This window comes from Coccinella septempunctata, chromosome 5 (genome assembly GCF_907165205.1).
Source record: "Coccinella septempunctata chromosome 5, icCocSept1.1, whole genome shotgun sequence".
NCBI classification, from domain to species: Eukaryota; Metazoa; Arthropoda; class Insecta; order Coleoptera; family Coccinellidae; genus Coccinella; species Coccinella septempunctata.
The window spans coordinates 34,866,031-34,885,834 of NC_058193.1; the positions used below are offsets into that span (position 1 = coordinate 34,866,031).

General features: G+C 35.4%; 4 protein-coding genes across 5 annotated transcripts; 3 read left to right on the plus strand and 1 right to left on the minus strand.

Annotated features, from left to right (window-relative positions):
* Positions 1-183: 183 nt before the first annotated feature.
* Positions 184-1,442, plus strand: LOC123313761 (GPN-loop GTPase 3). The gene is made up of 3 exons (XM_044898759.1): positions 184-385; positions 528-939; positions 1,035-1,442. The coding sequence occupies exons 1-3, from the start codon at positions 341-343 to the stop codon at positions 1,394-1,396; spliced, it is 819 nt and encodes a 272-aa protein (XP_044754694.1). The 5' UTR covers positions 184-340; the 3' UTR covers positions 1,397-1,442.
* A 213-nt stretch (positions 1,443-1,655) lies between these two features.
* LOC123313760 (solute carrier family 2, facilitated glucose transporter member 1-like) lies at positions 1,656-6,630 on the plus strand. Of its 2 annotated transcripts, XM_044898757.1 has the most exons (10): positions 1,656-1,797; positions 1,856-2,040; positions 4,409-4,519; positions 4,632-4,917; positions 4,971-5,111; positions 5,165-5,302; positions 5,403-5,602; positions 5,742-5,954; positions 6,033-6,304; positions 6,371-6,630. In XM_044898757.1, the coding sequence occupies exons 2-10, from the start codon at positions 1,954-1,956 to the stop codon at positions 6,480-6,482; spliced, it is 1,560 nt and encodes a 519-aa protein (XP_044754692.1). In that variant the 5' UTR covers positions 1,656-1,797; positions 1,856-1,953; the 3' UTR covers positions 6,483-6,630. The 2 variants fall into 2 exon arrangements, with proteins under 2 accessions (XP_044754692.1, XP_044754693.1); XM_044898758.1 differs by lacking the exons at positions 1,656-1,797; positions 1,856-2,040 and adding an exon at positions 3,370-3,512.
* A 128-nt stretch (positions 6,631-6,758) lies between these two features.
* On the minus strand, positions 6,759-8,255 carry LOC123313643 (testis-specific serine/threonine-protein kinase 3-like). The gene is made up of 6 exons (XM_044898610.1): positions 7,988-8,255; positions 7,757-7,935; positions 7,537-7,701; positions 7,266-7,473; positions 7,022-7,212; positions 6,759-6,954 (listed from the first exon to the last, which is right to left on the minus strand). The coding sequence occupies exons 1-6, from the start codon at positions 8,027-8,029 to the stop codon at positions 6,813-6,815; spliced, it is 927 nt and encodes a 308-aa protein (XP_044754545.1). The 5' UTR covers positions 8,030-8,255; the 3' UTR covers positions 6,759-6,812.
* Positions 8,256-9,489: 1,234 nt separating this feature from the next.
* Positions 9,490-19,478, plus strand: LOC123313642 (PDZ domain-containing protein GIPC3). Its single transcript, XM_044898609.1, has 5 exons — positions 9,490-10,007; positions 16,349-16,445; positions 17,647-17,780; positions 18,605-18,850; positions 18,954-19,478. Exons 1-5 carry the CDS (start codon positions 9,768-9,770, stop codon positions 19,188-19,190), a joined length of 954 nt encoding a protein of 317 aa, XP_044754544.1. The 5' UTR covers positions 9,490-9,767; the 3' UTR covers positions 19,191-19,478.
* Positions 19,479-19,804: the final 326 nt, after the last annotated feature.

Consider the following 19,804-nt stretch of genomic DNA (forward strand, 5'->3'; position numbering starts at 1 on the left):
GAAAAATACATTTTGAACGAAAGAGTAGAAATTTCTTGGTAAAACGAGCAGGAAATCATACCGATTTCCTCAAGGGTTGCTTCACATCCTGTCACCCTTAGAACCTAATCGTTTAAAATAAAAATTAACAATGCAGAGGCCAAGCAACTGGTTTTTGTGGTTAATAAGAGAATACATAAGTTCTTTGGTTTAGGTTACCATAACATAACCTCTTTCAAAAGTTTGAATTTTCGAATTACTAGTTTTAAATTTTGAAATAAATAATAAAGAATATACGACTTTTCGATTCTATACAGAAGTAATTTCGAATTAATTATTCGAGCAGTACATAATTACAACCATGAGATATGCACAATTGGTTGTTGGGCCTGCTGGTTGTGGAAAGGTGAGAATTATTTTATCGGTATATTCCTTAGACTAGAGCCTGAGACTAGACCTAGCCTTAGACTAGAATAAGGTATATTCACTGATGAACCCAAAAAACCCAGAAATGAAACCGTTCAATGTGTATCATTTCATGCTTACAGTCTACATATTGCAAGGCTATGCAAGATCATATCTTGCTCATGAAAAGAAAAGCTGATGTGATTAATTTAGACCCTGGAGCAGAACATTTCGACTATGAGCCTATGATAGATATTAGGGAATTGATAAATGTTCAAGATGCCATGGAGGACGAAGAACTACATTTTGGTCCTAACGGAGGGCTAGTTTTCTGTATGGAATATTTGTTTGAGAACTTAGACTGGTTGCAAGATAAGTTGGGTGAACAAGAAGATGAGTATATATTGTTTGATTGTCCAGGTCAGATTGAATTGTTCACACATATTCCAGCCATGAGAAAATTCATTGAACGACTTCAGAGTTGGAATTTTAATGTCTGCGTTGTGTTTTTAATAGATGTTCAATTCATGACAGATGGTCCTAAATTCATATCAGGTGAGAGGATACTTAGAACTGTTCATCATTAATAGCCTGATAAACTGCTTATGTGGAGTCTTCTGGAAATCAAATCAATTTATTGTCATTTCAAGGAACAATGGCTGCATTGAGTGTAATGCTGAAGATGAATACACAACATGTAAATATTCTATCAAAAATGGATCTCTTGAGTAAAGCAATGCAAAAGCGTATCAATAGATTCTTAGATCCAAATACAGAGGCCCTTCTTGACGAAATTAGTACAGATAATTTCATAACATTCAATGAAAAGTATATGAAGCTCACAGAATCTATAGCGGATATAGTGAGTGATTATTCATTAATTTCATTTGTACCCTTAAACCTGCACAACGAAGAAAGTATGACAAATGCTCTAATAACCATTGATAATGCTCTACAATATGGTGAAAATGAGGAAGTGAAAACCAGAGACTTCGAGGAAGAAGATGATTGAAGTTATAAATGTAACTGTGTAAATAAATTTGATATTTTCAGTAAAACTGCTTCGTGTTTTATCGAATACCGCCAGCTGCATTCCATACCTCCTAACCTAAAAAAATTTTGTATGCATTCTTACATCTAGTACTAGTATCTACAGTAAGTAGTCTTGGAAATTAAAAATGAAACGATGATAGAGCTCTAATCTGCATTTGATTGTTATCCTTTAAATCGAAACCCCAAAGATTTTTCAAATTCTATCACTTCTCTATGAAAGTCATAGAAAAAAAAAACAACAATAAGATTAAAATACTTCAACAATCAAAACAATCACAATCATGCTTATATTCATTTCTCATTAGTATACCCTACTGTTATTGATGAGTCTATTTATCGTCGACTGCTTCTGTTAATTGTGTAAGTAAAATGCTACAACTGTTTACGTTTTGCTTTACATACAATTATTTCATTTCAGTCGCCTTCTGAATTTGATGTGATGTACAATTCTTCAGGATTAGTACCAAGTCGTTTTTTAGTTTTGATTGCCCATTTCATTATTTGTATTAATTTATTATGGAGTCACACGGACCATCAACACCAATGTTTATCAATGGAAGTGATAGAAAATCAGGTCCATCCCAAAATGAAACAACAAACACAGTAAGTCACAAGATTTGAATTTTCTCAGATGCTATTATTTAGGTGTACAATGCCTACTCTATCAGCATAGTTCTGAACAAACCATATGGGGATAAAGTTTTGCATTATTCTACGAGATGTGGAATACATTTCATTGTTGGGTTGGGAATTTCTTAGTGGAAGCAATGTTTTTATGTGTACAATATTTCAGATTTATGCTTGGCTTGAGTGTTTCTGTTGGAAAAATATGCATTGAGCTAATTGCCTTCTTACTTGGATTGACTATGTTCGATTCAACATCTGCTTTGTTGTGTATCCTTTTTAGTTTCAGATTCATCATTATTACAATAAATGTGAGCTGTTTATTAATAATTTTTGTATCATTTCCATTGTTCACTCTCATTTCAGAGAAGAGCACCAGTATCTACTATTGCGAGCAACATTGTTATGTTGAGTAATTCCTAAATATGTTAACGTAGAGGTGTGAAATTTAAGGAAAGACTAGAATAATAGTCCATCCGTCATGGACACCTGAAATCGGTAAAATCCTTGAAAATATATTAGTCTTCTGTTAATTATTGTGTTTTCAAAACAGAATTTGCCACAAAAATTCTCTGTAATTTGTAGGTAGTTTTCAGTTGTTTTTTAATTCAGTGATATTGCTTCATTTCCTTCAATCAAAAGATTGCATTGAAGAAAATAGGAGAAGAATTGAGAAGTTTCAATATCCTTCAGGGAAAACTTATTCTATAAAGAATATTGGTATTGTTTAGAATCCATTGAAGTTAAAAGCTGGGAGCATCGTCATAGGCGTAGATAGGTTAGGGGCCAGGCTCCTCCAAAATTCTCGGTACCCCTCGACCACAGATACTGAAAACGACATTTTCCAATAAGTAAGCATAAAACTACACTCGAGTCTCCCAGGCCCCTCCGAAAAAATCCTGTCTACGCCACTGAGGTTGTCGTCTGAAGTCAGAATGAAACTTGTTGTTTATACAAAAATTCATCAATTTTATTCATAGCTCGATTCCATTCGTTTTTCAATTGGAAATGAGTCAGGAATTACAAAAATGTAGGAAAATTTTTTTTATCAAATAGGCTATGGAATTTTGAAGTAGTAGAAATGTTTTTTCATGCTACATTTTGAAGACACTAATAATCGTCCCTAATTTTGGTGAATCGGAAATCAAGCAAGACGTATTAGATGCAAATTGTATATGACTTCATGATTAGAGGATTAAAATTTCAACAATCTCGAACAAATAAACCTTTTATAAGACATTTACTTTTCGATTGAATGAAAATTTGGCAACATCTTCCAGTTTTTGTCACATTATCTACAATGCACGAGTACGATAATAAATCATAGACCACGCGGCTGATTGCATTTAAAATTTCAATCCTATGATAGTACATACCCACCTTTGTTGTCAACAGAAATGAATGTTCATTCCCACGGCAAAAAATTGCAATTTTCTATTCAAGAAAGGAAAGTGAGTGACGAAAGTTTGATTTGATTTTTGCATAGGGATGTAGAGAAATCATTTCCTTTTTGTGTTCATGTGTTATTCCCTTCAATGTACCTACTTTTTAGAATCAATAGTTTCTCGACGGTATTCAAACACTTATTACTGATCGGAAGTCATAAAAAAATGATCAGCTTTGGAAACATGATTGGTTTTATCGTCGCTGTTTAAACACTTTAAATTGATGCAACAATCAATTCTTAATAAAAATAGAGATAGGAAACATAGCGAAAGAATTTTCCTTAATTCGAATATTAGCTGTGGCGTCACATTCTTCCGCATCCATTCTGCTCAGTTACTTCGTTCTCAATGGATGGCAGTGTGGATGGTTTTGGTGGATTTTCAGCATAGGGGTGTTGCCGATAATTTACGATTTTTTTGTTGTGTGTAACGTTATCCTCAAGAAAAAGTATTAATCGATGTCATCAAATGCCTTTTCAGGATTTTCAAGTAACTTTCAGTCCAGAAATTGTATTTTTCTAGTCATTTTACTGTACATATATTGAAAATAAAATCTGTGATGCATGTTGTTCTTTTAATTATTTGGAAAGCATCTTCCATCTTTACAATGTGAATATGTCAATATTAACTACAATTCATACTCTTCTGTAGTTTTTTTTGTGTGCTTTTATAACTCATTTTTAAATATTTTTACTAAACTTTTCAGCTGTCCTTATTTCACTTAATCTAATGATTCGCCGATTACCCTTATTGAAGGCGTATTTGCTAAAATATTAGTAATTCTGAAGCTGCAAGATTTTATCAGGCCGCTTTCACAAAAATGATGCAGTGTTATATATTTATAGCCTTATTTTCGCTTAACCCTACTGTCACATTGACCAACTTCGTTTTTATTTTCACAGACAACAGTGGTAGGGTGGACAAAAATTCTGTTACTAGCAGGATTTTCGACAACTGTTGGAGGTTCACTTTCTGTGGGATACAACATAGGCGTTGTAAATGCCCCCGCTGTTGTAAGATTTTCACATTTTTTATTTATATCTACAAAGATTCTCTCTGTTTTGATTTGATTCAATTAATATTTCGACAAAATGCAACACAGTATTCTTGTTATATGTTTTCTAGGTCATCAAACCATTTTGCAACCAGAGTATCTACGATAGATACGGTGTGGTGTTATCTGGCAGTCAGTTAGATTTCTTATGGTCCTCTATAGTGTCAATTTTTTTGATAGGGGGAGCAATAGGATCTTTGGGAGGGTCCGCCATAGCGGATTCTCTGGGTAGACGTGGAGGACTTATAGTAAGTCAGTTGTTAGGTTTCATTGCTGGCCTTCTCTTCGTTTCCAGTGAAGTTTTGCGATCCGTTGAGACCCTTATGGTTGGAAGGCTACTTGTAGGGCTATCTGCAGGTGAGAAATTTTAAAGTGGTCCTCGATAGAAATCAAAAAATGTTCTTTCCCAGGTATGATCACAGGTATAATGCCGATGTATCTGATGGAGATGGCTCCCTTACACCTAAAAGGGTCAATGGGTGTTCTATGCCCTTTAGGAGTATGTACAGGAGTCCTACTTGGACAAATAATATCATTGCCAGGAATATTAGGTGAGGTAGGATGAAACCCGCTGTGGTAACTCGCATCATTCTAATCTTTTCAGGAAACGAACATTACTGGAATTATTGCCTATCATTCTTTCTGATTCCTCTAGTATTATGCAGTATTATATTTCCTTTTTTACCGGAAAGTCCGAAGTATTTGTTCATCATAAAGAAAAATCACCAGCTTGCTGTGAAAGGTAACCGAATATAAAAATAAGAATGAACCATTTTTATACACTCTTATTTTTTCCCATTGCGAAAATTGTTCGTTTAAGAAGTTTGCCGACGTGTTTTCAGGTCTCTCTCGAATACGCAATGTATCGGCGAGTCAACTTGAACAGGAGATTCAAGAACTGAAGGATGAACAACAAGTGAAGGATTCGCTGAGGGATGATGTTTGGTCTCTAGGTAGGGTGCTGAAAGATCGTAAATTGCTGCTTCCGATTATGCTAGTTTGCGCCCTCCAATCTGGACAACAATTCAGTGGTATCAACGCAGTGAGTGCATAGAGTTTGTCTTTCCATGATCAGTAGAAAATAGGTTTCAGATCAGCTTCTTTTCACTCTGCTTATTATCGTGTTTTTATTCTTTTAACTCTTCTTTGATTTTCATCTCTAGGTTGTTGTTTCGTTTCAGGTATTTTATTATTCTGTTGCCATTTTTAAATCTGCCGGATTGTCAGAAAGTGGTCAACAATTAGGCACCATAGCCGCAGGAGTTTGTAATCTGTTTATGGCTATAATATCCATTAGGATCATGGAAAAGTTTAACCGAAGATTCATAATCCAACTGAGTTTAGCTACAACCGCATTTTTCCTCTTCCTACTAGCTGTAGCTGTACAATTTTTAGTGAGTACTAGCTCAAGGCTCCATTCAATCCATCAAGGGTGAAAAAAATGATTCTGTTATGATGCAAATGTTTTTCAGCACGCTGCCACATGGATGCCTTACTTAAGTATAGTGGGGGTGCTGGGTTTTGTCCTCTGTTATGGTATAGGTTTAGGCCCAATACCGTATTTCATAGCCTCGGAACTTTTCGAAGTTGGTCCTAGACCGTGTGCCATGGCTTTAGGAAGTATGGCCAACTGGGGCGGTAACTTCTTCATTGGACTGTTTTTCCCCCTGATGAATCGGTATCTTGGAGCTGTTTCCTTTGTGATATTCTCCACATGGATAGTGTTCCTATTTTTCTTAGTTAGGTGGGTTATCTTGACTGTTTATTTGGATTTGTAATGGGAAATTATACCGTTTTTCTAACCTTGTAGGATCTACTTACCAGAAACCAGAGGGAAAGATGTTGCTCAAGTTGCTCTCCTGTGCCAAGATGGGCTTGCATCCAAGCCTTTATCATCCCCAGTTATCAGGACCCCTGAGTGATCCTCATGGTGGAAAGGGTTAAAGAAACATTTTAATGATCAGCATCGAATCTCATTTTATGTTTAAGTGAGAAATGATAATTTTTATACTGGTAATTATTGTTAAAACTGTTTATGGTTCTAATAAGTAAACACATTCTGGAAGTTTATCCGATTTTTTCTCTAAAACTAAAAAATATATTTCCAATCTAGATATTTATTCAGCAAAATTATGTGGTAACATGAATTAAAGATTCTGTTAGAAAATTTCCACAACAAAATATCAACAAAACGAAGATAATTGAAAAATTGCTGTATATTTTCGCTTGGAAGAAAAATACGGGGTTGTCAATTACATCATTACTTGGAGCATCGACAAAGATTTCTGCTTTGTGGATTCCTTATCCCCGTGGTAGTTTTCTCTCAATAACCATGCCGAGTATCTGATGTCTTCTATATCGGCCCTCTCTGAAACTTCTGGCTCTAGGATGTTTCTTGAAAAAAGTACATAATGAATGACTTTAAGTCTGGCCACCCTGCAAAATAACCAACAATACCTACCCCATCAATTCTTTGAGAGAAAGAGACGTTTCCCAGTTGAACTTCATGAAGGTGTTTATGGCACGATTCTGTTGGGCCTTGACCATTTTCTTGATATTGGAGTCGTCAAAGGGCATGGTTGCTGACATCATTATGTATAATATACAACCAAGCGCCCATATGTCGATCTTTTTAGGATCATAAGCAATCCCCTAAAACAGCAGTGGGTGTGGTATCTTCTTTTTTAATTTTCGAGAAATCTCACCTGTAATATTTCAGGTGCGGCGTAAGCTGCTGATCCGCAAAAAGTCTTCGACAGGATGGATTCTCCCTCTTCATTTACCGTGAACCGCGCGAATCCAAAATCTGCTATTTTTATTTTGTTGGCGGACGTGAGGAGAATATTTTCGCATTTTAAATCCCTGTGTGCTAGATTATGCTTATGTAAATATTCCACTGCCGAAGTAATCTGCCTGTGAAAACCGAATATTAAAGCATGTGACTGAAATATGTATTGTCACATTTTAGGTAGGTACCTGAAGAACATCTTAGCCTTAGTTTCACTGAGGGGTCCATAATTTTTTATATACTCCAGTAGATCGCCATTTTTACAAAAATCCATAAAAATATGAACAATATTATTTATATCTAGAATATGGTAAATCGTAACAATATGAGGATGCTTTATACTGCGCAATATCCTGGAAAAAAGAACGTTAGAATTCTCATCACAATCTGGAAATCATCCTTGGATACTTCAGTTCCCTGGGTAAAAATTTCTCGATAAATTCCTGTCCAGCATTTCTCCTGTTTATTATTTTACATGCCAGTTTCTGATTTTCGTTAGTAGCGAGGCAAACTTTGCTGTAAGTCCCTTTACCTATGGTTTTTCCTAAAGTAAACCCAATTGTCTTCAGATATTTCTGAGAACTTTTCTGAAAACATCCAAATAAAAAATCTGAATCCAAGATGATCTTTTCAATATACCTCCGCTGAATATTGTCCTGCTCTATGCTTCATCGCTGCCATTTCGACAGTTTTACTTTTTCAAATTAGAATTAATCTCAATGTTCAATCTCACTCTCGAGACTCCCAACCAAACCAAAATTTATTTAATCTGGACACTTATCAGAGCTCCTTCTTACATTTGAGTGACTTTTGATTGTCAAATTAACATACGAACAGAAGAACCACCCAATTTTTGTCAGATTCGCATCTGGGCGCTGATACCATGGTAACGCCATTCAGTGGACGAATATTTCGGAAAACTGTCAGTTCTGCTTATTTTTAGTTTTGAATAAAATTGACCGAAGCAGAAATTAATTTTCTGCATTGAAATGCGACCATTTGAATGTTGGTTTTGAGCTTCATGAGAGTGTTTAGTGTATTTTTCTTGATATCTAATAATTTTATGATGCCCAACAGAATAAACTTTTAAGAAACAATCAACATATATTATTATATCCCTTGGTCCTTATTAGATAGGATATTATTCTTAATTGGCTGGTGGGATTGAAGATTCAATAATGGCACAGACCTAGTGGTCGTTGATAATGGAGCTATGAATGCTGATAAGTATATAAGGAACATTCTTGAAGAGCATGTAGTGCCATTTGCCCCATACATTGGTGAAAATTTCATTTTTATGGACGATAATGCCAGACCCCATCGTGCGCGCATCGTTCAGGAGTACCTTGAAGAGGTTGAAGTCTCGAATGGAATGGCCAGCAAGAAGTCCAGATCTCAATCCGATTGAGCAGGTTTGGGACAACCTCAATAGAAGGCTGAGAAGTTCGGAAAATCATCCAGCTACTCTTGATGACTTAAGAATCCAACTCGGAGAAATCTGGGAGGGATTAGATCAGAACATTTTAAGATCACTCATTTTGAGTATGAACCGTCGTTGCCGAGCTGTAGTTAACGCAAGGGGTGGAAATACCAAGTATTAAATCACTTATCAGCATTTCAGAGTATTTTGGAAATTGTTCATTTCCTTTCTTTCACATAAGATTCGGGGAAATCCTGAATTTTTCTTCCATTTAATGTGTCTTGTTTCGTTCAAAACCTTCCCGAGAGAACATAAAAAATAAGTTATAAAATCAATGTAGAGTTAACTTTCATTAAAATTGAGATTTCCAGAATGTGCGTTAATTTTTTTGCGCGTAAATGCGTAAATGGTGCCCATTTCAAGCATCTTAAACTGATCACAAATGTAAGTACTCTTTCCCTATTTTATTTTACCTGTCGTTTCGTTATCGATGGGAATTTTGAAGCGAAATTTCAGGATCAGGTAATACTCGATAAGATCTTCAACATGAGGTATAGCAACACCTCTTATACCTTAAGGGATGGCACTCAGGGAGTTGCAGTTACGAGGTCGTTGGACCACACTGTACTTGTTCATTGACCGCGAATCAGCCTGTACATTTACGCTAATAAAAAGCGAGTGCCCCACTTCCGTCTGGCGGAGTGGAAGCCCATGAAAAAGGATAGTAAACATTGAGCGATGGAAACGTTTTGACGAATACTTGCATCGAAACTTGTTTCCCAGCTTACCCACCTGTTTCAGCAGAGTACGGTTCGGTACATAGAGAAGTGAGATTGTGTGTATCACGTAAAGCGGTGCGTTTTGATCGGGAACGAAGGCATGCATGTAATCGCGATCGCTATCAGGTGATAAGGTATCGGATCATGGTGTCGGTTCCAAAATCCACTTCGTACCCCCAGTTTTAGATAAACGCGCGGCCGTGTCGATTATACTTGCGAGATGTTCAAGAAGTACAAGAACAAGCCGACGTTGGAGCCCTTCAACAACAACAACGACCACAACCACGTAAACGCAGCTCATCATGGGCCCGTGAGTCCTGCTACTCCTGTCACCAAGTCCTTGCTGCAGTTCCATTGTCAGCTGGCCCATGGCAGCCCGACCGCCTTCGTGTCAGGATTTTCTAATGTCAAGGAGCTGTACCAGAAGATCGCGGAATGTTTTGAATTCCCGCCGTCAGATGTGAGTGTTGGGTTATTTCTTCGCGTTGTAGATTGGCACCTTCTGGTTGCTCATACAAATAACTAAAACTCAAAAAAAGTTCACAGTTTACGTTCTGGAACATGCAGCTTCCAAATCTAAGTAAGAACTTGATGAAATAAGGTACAAAAATCGAGGATCATTGACAACGGTCTTTTATACATTCATTTCTTTGAATGTACACAAGTTCTCAGTAGCCTTTTGGATAGAACGCAAATCCCAGGGACACAAACTTTCGATTCTTTATAGTTTGAGTTGAAATATCGTGAAATTGTATCAAATTCAGAGCATTTTTGACGCAATTTCACGTCTCACATGCTCATAATACGAAGTTTCCTTGAAAAACTGAAGAAAAACGATGTTGGGCGAATCTAACTGTCCTGAATAAAGGTTATTTTCCATCAGTGCTCATCTAACGATCTGAAAATTCAAAAAACACATGAAAATGCTCATTTCATTAATGTTTTTCCCCCACAAATCTACTCCCTATGCATAACGCATCTTATGGCATATTTTCTGTGAGTATTGTAATACTGATTTAACCATAAATACCCCAAATTTTTCCAATTGGAATTGGACAATTTCTGAGCATGTTAAAAGCCCTTTTTATTTCGAATTTGTCTTCCAGTTTTTGCCACATTTTTGTGCGTTAAAACCGTGGTAATTTCCTAGTTGGACGTGATGTGGGATGAGAATCACACAATTCTTCATGACTTCTGACATAATTACCAGAAGCCATGATCATTTCTTTTCAATACGATCTAGTTTGTTTCTGTTAATTAGTTTAGCGACAGTTACCTACTATTGATAGTACTTCTTACTATATTGTTACCTATACAAAGAAATATCTGAAAACACGTGTTAACGTTTTTATTCTCATTAGCCTAAAGTAAATAAATTGAACTATTTATTTACTGTTTCATCCAAATTATTTCCAATAAACTTAAAACGTATGAATTGGAAATAATAAGTTACCTTTATGCAAAAAGAAACAATTTGTCTCATTCAAATTTAAGAAGTTGCATTAAGCGTCACTTCAATTGCACAAAAATTTCATAAATATAGGGTATCTTCTTCGTTTTGAAGAATTTTGATGGGTTATCGTAGTCCTGTATACGTAGAATTTGAATCCTGTAGGTCATGTGGGGGAAAAACACATAAATCTACTGTTCTTGAACTCCAATAATTTTTTCTGTTGGTTTTCTGAGTTTGCAGTTTGTTTCATGAAATTTCAATCGTTTCAATAGATACGAAATGAAAACAGTATTGGTCGAATCATTTTTATTCCGATTTTATCAGCTACCTTGGTTCGAAAAATGAAAGATTGCAATGCTATCATCAAAGGGATTCTATTATTTCCGTTATCTTGTTCATCGTGTATATATAGTAGGTAATTTGCGAATATTTGTAGGTATCTATCATTATTTTCTTCGATTGGTGAAGTGTTTTGAAATTCGGAGATACAAAACGACAAGGATTAAAATGAGAGCATCATGACTTATCTTTTCGAGGTTGTTTTTTTAGTCGGTTCAATTCCCAATGAAATGTAACACTCAAAAGTTTCTTCAGGACTTACAAACCTCACTATGTAGTGTTCACTTGCTTCCTCCCATATTTGGTGAAGACTTAGCAATGAATAAATTGAATTTTCTCATGAAGCTGAAACCTGGATGAAGAATCAGAAGGAAATATTCGTTCTAGCCAACACAAATTTTTATTCACCTTATCTCTTTCTTGAACTCTCATTATCAGAAACGTGATTCAGTCACCATATCTGACCTGTTTATAGTTAATAGGAATTCTTATGAAAGCAATCCGTACAAGGTTACCTACTAACTGTTTCTCAGAAGACCAGATTATGTGGAAGAAGTTATAGTCCAGTGTTCTGATGAGGAACAATATTGGCTTATTTTCTTATATTAGAGGATCGATCATTCGGCTAAAGTAACTCGCAAAAACGAACCAATGAATTTATGCACTATTGAGAGTGTGCATTTTGGTTTAATTCATTATTTTAGAAAGAGAATCAAATATTTTTACCATTCAACTAATTTTTCAACTCAAATGGAGTCCAAAAACAACTTTTTTTTTATAGCAGCGTTTTTTAAAATTAATTGATTACCATTTAAAACACAATGAGCTAATGGGAAAGTTTGAAGCGTCCTGAAATGAACTTACATTTACATAGAGCTTCATTGTAGAAGGAACTAGCGAAAATTGGATTGAAAAAATGGATAAAATGTTTTCAAGAGGCTTTTAATTTTGTTATTCACTCTTCATCACCTTATTTAGTGTCTTTAATCAAAGGACTTAACGAAACACGTCGAATATATGACCTTGAGGCTCATAAAATCGCAGATTTAATGGGTTGCCTTAATTTATGCATTGCAAAATTCTCTCCATACTAGAAACAAGTTTAAAATAGCTAATTCTTAATTGGATTTCCTCTGTCATATACCTATTACCCTTTCTCATTACTTTTTATCGTTGCAGTCGAATTGTTTGTCCTTTTTTCCCTCATTTCAATTCTTCTCAATTATTAGGTGGCCTTTCGTAGAATAATGAAAAAAATATGCTCCTCCCAGCCAAATTGATATTTCTATCGTATACCTACGTTCAATATTATTGGTGCGACCTTCATTTCTTTAGTGTATGTATACTTTTTGATATGTTCTGAATTGAATTCGGCCAGCAGTTCTCAATGCCGTTCAGGTTTAATTACCGTAAAATTTGTTGTCGTATCGTAATCAGGAAAGAAAACATACATAGTCATTATCCTCACCTACATTTTATTATTCGGCTCTCTTTAATGGTTCTGTTTATTGTATTCATCGTGAGGTAATCTTCAACATTAAATGTACATTTTTTCCCAGAGGAAGTTGGCGTTACAGTTAATGATAGCTTTTGTTTCGGGAATTTTGGAAGATTTTTCTCTTAAATTTCTAATAAATGTGAGAAAATCGAGCAAAGAATCGACGTTCACGTGAAGGTGGGCAAAATTCGATGGTATATCTCTGTAACTTTCATTAATCTACCGTGAACAGTTTAGATTTTATGTTTTTTTCCGCGAAGGTCCAAAATTTCCGATTTTCCATCGACCATAACTTGAAAACTAATCCATTCAGCAAAATTCTGTTTGCATATTCGTCATCTACGACCCCGATTTAGTAAATGCTCCAATTTTGGTGGAAATCGGGGAGATCGAAAATTTTTTAAAATTTTCCATACATGTGTATGGAAAAATTGCGATTTTTTGAAAAAAATTTTTTGTCTCTGATCAAAACCAAATTTATACTGTTGACTAATTCGACGGCGTAGAACACGAATATGCAAACAGATATTTTTTAAAAAATTTATTTTTCAAATTATGGCCGATGAAAAATTCGAGTTTTTGGACCTTCGCGGAAAAATTCATAAAATCAGAAGTGTTTTTGGTAGATGTATGAAAGTTGGATTTTTCTATTCGCAAAGGATCAGTCTATCACCAAAAAAATCAGTATATGTCCAGCGCCTTTTTTCTGGCTGTTACAGCTCCTCAAAGTTGACCAATTTTTTAGAAATTTTCCACTTAAAGTGATTTATTTCCCAAAATACTGATCGTAGAAAAAAACTAATTGCATATTCGTGATCTACGACCTCGAATTAGTCGGTAAATTGAACCTGGTCGATATAGCTGAATGAATAATTTTTTTTTCGGACTTAGATACAGTGCGGTTTGGCCATTATCCAATTTTTGAAAATCGGGTTCAGAAACGTGCCATCCATTTTTCTCTAGCTCTTACGTTTACATAGCTGCAATTACGAAACTATTTTTATTTGTATATATGATTTTTTGCTCTAAAAATGTGAAATCATGTGAACGCTAAAATTTTACCAATGAGCTAGTTAGATGTGCAAGTTGTTCTTAAGATCTCGTCCAAGAAATTGCATTTCGCGTCATGTAAATGTCCACTAATGAGTAACGGTGTAATTTCAACTTCATGTTGATTAAGTTTGATGAGATTAATATGCACATACATCTACATACACTTATATTATAACCTAAGTATGGAAACTCAGTTATCGATATTTTAATGAACATATCTTGAGATTCTATTCGAAAATCCTAGCTTTTTCAATGATAATAATCGACACCATCCGTTGATATTCTATATTAAGTAGATTTTGTTTCGATTTTGAATGATGAAACATGTAGATTTGCTAGATTAATTCCATTTTCTTAATTAGCTAATTACGAAAAAAAAATTGTAAAATAAAAAAGTTATATCCTAACATGAAAATTTAAGTATGATTGAAATCGTCGATGAAGTTGTATTTTACACGAAAGTTATGGTTGGTATAAAAATTAATTATCCCTGTTCTCAACAAGCCTTGTCCCATTATCTCATCGGAAACTGGTTATAAGAAGCACAGCCCTCTTAAACACAGTGTTAAGGGCTGTGTGAGAAGTAGAAGCTTGGTACAGACACGCCACAAAACCTGGTTTGAAATTTGGTATGCAAAGCATTATTTTTGTTCGCATTTGCCAGTTAATGCTGTGCAGCAAAGATTATAATCTTTGCTGTGCAGATTCTGGTGATCTTCAGAAGATGTGGAAGAATATCTTCCATTCCCATTTGCAGGAGTACCTACTGATAAATTTCCGTCTACTCCTGAGACAATAGACAATATTTACTCCAACTATTCAATAACTGCCAATCTGAATTGTGCAATTCGTGAATTTACCGATGTCATTTGAACCCATCGTCTTCTTTGACCTTTCCTTCGAGGAATTTGAACTTAACGATCACATTTCAACATTTTCAACCTATTGTTCGTTGACTCCGAATGCGATGATGATATTTCGATGACGAAATTTCGTCGAGCTGACTATATTTCGAATAAGGTTTTTATACGAGGAAATATTGCGCTTTTTCTGCTTGAACCCTTTTGAATGTGGAGCGAGATAAGATCGTTCACGACTTGTGAGAATCGACTGAATTGTGAGCTTATTCCAAATCGGTCCATCTAAGAAGAACGAAGAATCTAGCTGGAGTTTCTTCGAGTAGTTTTTGTGGGGGATTAGTTTGGAAACTGAATAGAACATGAAATTCTGTAGATGATTCAAGATTCAACATTTGGGAGTAATGATATTTTTATTTAATGAGGTATTTGGTAGAATCACATGATTTTCATCAACCATGAGTGTTTAATACTACCATAAATGCCTATCGTCATCAAAATGTCAATGACAGACAGTCATTGAGTCCATGAATATTGGATTTTGGGCATTTTTACAACTGAAAGATTGATGTGAAAAAATGTTACATGTTTTTTGTGATTAAATGATCGAATTCGTATTACTCGTTGGAATATATAAAGTTATTCAACTCTTCCTGCATGTCCTCTTGCGGATTCACTACAGTGCTCAACTTCCGGTATTCAAAAACCGTGATACCGCTTCAGGACAGCTGTCTATTGTCATTCAGAAAATTTCAATTATTCACCTGCTGCAAAAGCCTTGTTAGTTTTCCACGATCGAAAATTCGCATGCTGACTGATGATATCTTCCTAGTTTATGATACGAACACATATTTTGATGTTTCGGAATCTCTATGGTCAGCTAGTTTCATCAAAATCACGAATCTACGAGAGATACACTTGATAACCATGAGAAATACTCTGAAGTAAAGATAACAATCCAATTGGACAACCATTTCCCAACTCTACGATTGTGTTATTGATTTCAAACAAGATTTATCAACATGTTTCATTGGAAAATTCTTCATTCAACTACAAAAAGGGGTCATCTCTTCGAAGTCTAAATATAGCCATTCAAAATCGCTATGACAGTTGACTCGAAGATAAATAAGGAAGCTCTAAAAGTTATATTCATTCTATTATGCGGGCTTTAGATTAACATGCAACTGTTATTCAAATTACCACGTTACGCTAATGAACAGCTATGTATATAAGTCTATTCCTGTTAGTACATTGACTAAACGGCATTGAAACTTGTAGGAGGACAAATGTTTCAATGATAAAATAACGTATCAAGCCTGTTCTGCAATTGTTCGACAAGTCTAATCGAATATCCACAAAGCAATAATTATCAGTTATGCGAATTATAATTGTATTGTTTTGTTTCCTATGATTTTCGTACATAATATAAAATCGACATTGAGCAACCAGGTGTTGATGGAGTATATTTCAATCATACTCTGCATACTCCGATCAAGATTTTTCACTAGAATATTTGCTCTTTTTGAATATGTATCACATTCAGACCTATCATGATTTTTCTGGGTGATATTAATGTTCTAAGATTGAATTTTTCATTTCAGATACTTTTCTGTACACTGAACACACACAAGACAGACATGAAAAAGCTATTAGGAGGACAAATAGGATTGGAAGATTTCATATTTGCACACAGAAAAGGTGAAGAAATAATATCTACTGTAAAACTTGAAAAGTGTTTTATTTTCAGAGTAAGATTTTATATAATTTGTGACAATGGTAAAATGTATTTCAACCAGTATATTGACCTCAGAATGTAACGTACAAGTGTGAAAACAATAATTGATTCAATTTTGGGTAATAGGAAAAGCATTATTTTCTTTTTCAACTCTAATTCCAATTGCAGAGTTCTCTTCAGTTTTTTGTCCGAAAAATATATGTATTGATTAATACTCACTGATGAAATTCTTCTAACTGAATGACAATATTCATCATTGTTGTAAATAACCCACACAGTCGGGTAACAGGTACATTTCTCTCTAATAATTTGGTATAATTTTACATCCATTTAAAAGAAATAACGAACCAAAATATTGCGTGAAGATCTCCTAGACTCGAAGGGGAAAGTAAAAGAAGTAACTGTTCTAGTTCTCAGAGGACGAATGAAACAATAATAGGTTATCATTATTGCTCTTTCTAAGTTGCAAAATCAGTTTTGATCATCAATTTATGAAAGTCGATCAGACTGAGAAATCCGATTTCAATATGAAGAATTTTACTCTGTGATCAATGGACCCTGCTGACCCCAGCTCTAGTTGAGTATCTGGTTGCACATTCTTGCACGTTTATCTTTTCGCTTGTTGCACAAAATTCTTCATTCTTTCAACTTAGCCGTAACTTAAAATGGATACGATAAAGGCTACTACTGCATTAGCATGGGAAATTTATAGCGCGAGAGTAAAGAGAATATTTCTGTCACGTTCGATGGTACTCAGAGCTTGTTTTTGAGATTCTTCCAACAAAATTGTGCTCAACCATAAAGATTCTCCGAAATCATTTTCGGAAAACCCAATTTTTTTCAAATTTCAAAGAGATGTATTCAAAAAATATTATTGTAGGTGATAAATTCATCAATACTATGCTGTTTTCTATGTCACTTGCCATGGTGGATAAAAAAAATAAGAACAAAATATCAAAGAATTAAGAGAGACATTTCCTGAAAAATTAACCTCTTTCTGTGACTCTGTATCATCGAGGATATGTTACACAGACAGTTGAAGTTATTTTCGTTGGACTTCTGTGAACCAATGAGACATTTTTAGATCATTATGGCGTATTTTGTATTTGCTTTATTTCGCTTGTGCACAATCAATTTGGACAAGAGACGATGGCTTTGTTTCAGGTAGGGCGAAAGAGGTGGAACTGCAAAAGACTGAAGATGCTCTCGGCCTCACGATCACAGACAATGGAGCCGGCTATGCCTTCATAAAGAGAATAAAGGAGGGGTCCGTTATCCACAACATACCTCACATACAGGTGAGAACATACCTAAGGTTTCCAAAGAGTCGCACATGGCTGCGGGTTCTTGACTTGGACAGGGCAAAAAGTCCCGCAACCAGTTCCATTCACAGAATCGTAATTCCATCAGTGTCAAGTCCAATTAACAGTGTCTCTCCTCGATGGACGGACGCACCCGAGCATTGCTCAACGCTCCGCTCATTTCGTTAAATTGATGAAACTTTATTGAGGTATGCGAGTTATTCGTGAAGTGAGAGAAATCTGAGGAATTCATGAATCCATAAGGTACCATGAAAGGGAAAAAATCGCATTGTGGACGTTTCCAAGGTGGCAACATTGATCTATATCAGCTGTGACGTCAAGCCATCGCTAAAAAAATAGATTATACTTGTGTTTCAAGCCTAAATTAGCTTCAGGTGTACTTGTGGGACATTTTTTCCCCTGAGTGAGATTAGGGATTATTTGAAGCCGAAAAGGAAATGCAGAAATTGCATTAATTTCGGGACAGCCTGTACAACACAAAAAAACTACAATTCTTTCCATATAAGTAAGACTTCATCAACAAGGTCAATGTTGAAATAGATCAATAAAACGTAACAATGATTTCACGAATTTTATACCCAGAAATGCTCTCAGATTGTTAGAATTCATTCAGTCAACTATGACCAGATTTTATTAACTTTCTGCTCGAATTGCTTCGTTGGAATTTTTTAACTACCTCGGTATTTGTTTGTTAAATTCGTTTTTAGATTCTAGATTGAGGTTCAGTTTCATTTATGAGGCATCCTCCGAAATAGGGTTGAATTTTTTCCTCAGATTAGAATTTTTATGTTTTTTCGCAGGTTGGTGATCACATAGAGAAGTTGGACGGCTTCAACATGGTGGGAAAACGTCATTTCGAAGTGGCCAAATTCCTGAAAGAGATCCCTAAAGGTTCGACGTTCACTATTCGCCTGGTGGAGCCTTTGAAGACTGGTTTCAGCAGTATCGCGCCCAAAAGTAGCGTGAGATCGAACAAAAAGGGTATAGGTAATGGTAAGGGTACCCTAAGATTCAAAGCTGGCGGAAAAGCTGAAATTCAAGAACAGGTAATTATTCACTTACACCCTGAAGAAATTAACGATTTTTAGTCATAGTTTTTTTCATCAATGAATTTCCTGGTGATTACAATTGGTTGTGGTTTATTTGCAGGACGATATCATGGACGCTGGCATCGATAAAATCAACTCCATCCTGGAGAGCTTCCTGGGTATCAACGATTCAGAACTGGCGACACAAATCTGGGAATGTGCAATCGATAAGACAAACTCTATGGATTTCGCCGATGCCATCGATAATTCCGACTTGGAAGCCTTCGGTTTTTCGGATGATCTCATCATAGAGCTTTGGGGGGCCGTCACAGACGCAAGGGACGGCAGACTGACATAAGAAAAGTGCCAAAATGGGGGATGAAGTGATAGTGGATGAATAAAAGAGTTTGGACTTTGTTCGTTCAAGAACTCCTTTACAAAAAAAAAGTTGGAATGATTCGTATAGTTGTCGATCGAGATATGTTATTTGTCTCAATTCTTTGCTTGTTATCTTTATCAGTCGTTTTTTACCTATTGAAAAATGAACAAAGAATATTCCATGCAATAGTTGTAGTACTATACGTAATTATATGTTTTGTTACACATTTCGATACAGAATAAAATAAAGGTGTAAATATTCTCCATACGAATTTAGTAATTATTGTGTTGGTAACCACCCCTAGCATCCAACCAAGACCATGCCACAGCAGTATATTTCTGAAAAGTGTTTGTTTTGAAAAAAATCATGATTTTACCACTACACGCGTTTCGATGAAGATGTTAAATCTTTTCGGTGGTAAAACTTAAGCAAGTTACTTTGACTACACGATCATTTGGCCCCGTCGGTTGCCAGATCTCAATCCCATTGAACACACGCTTGGATCAGCTACGAAAAGAGCTTTTTGGATTCTCATCAACTACCTCCACATATAATTCAAGAACTCGGACTGCTTTTACCACAATTTTGGAGAG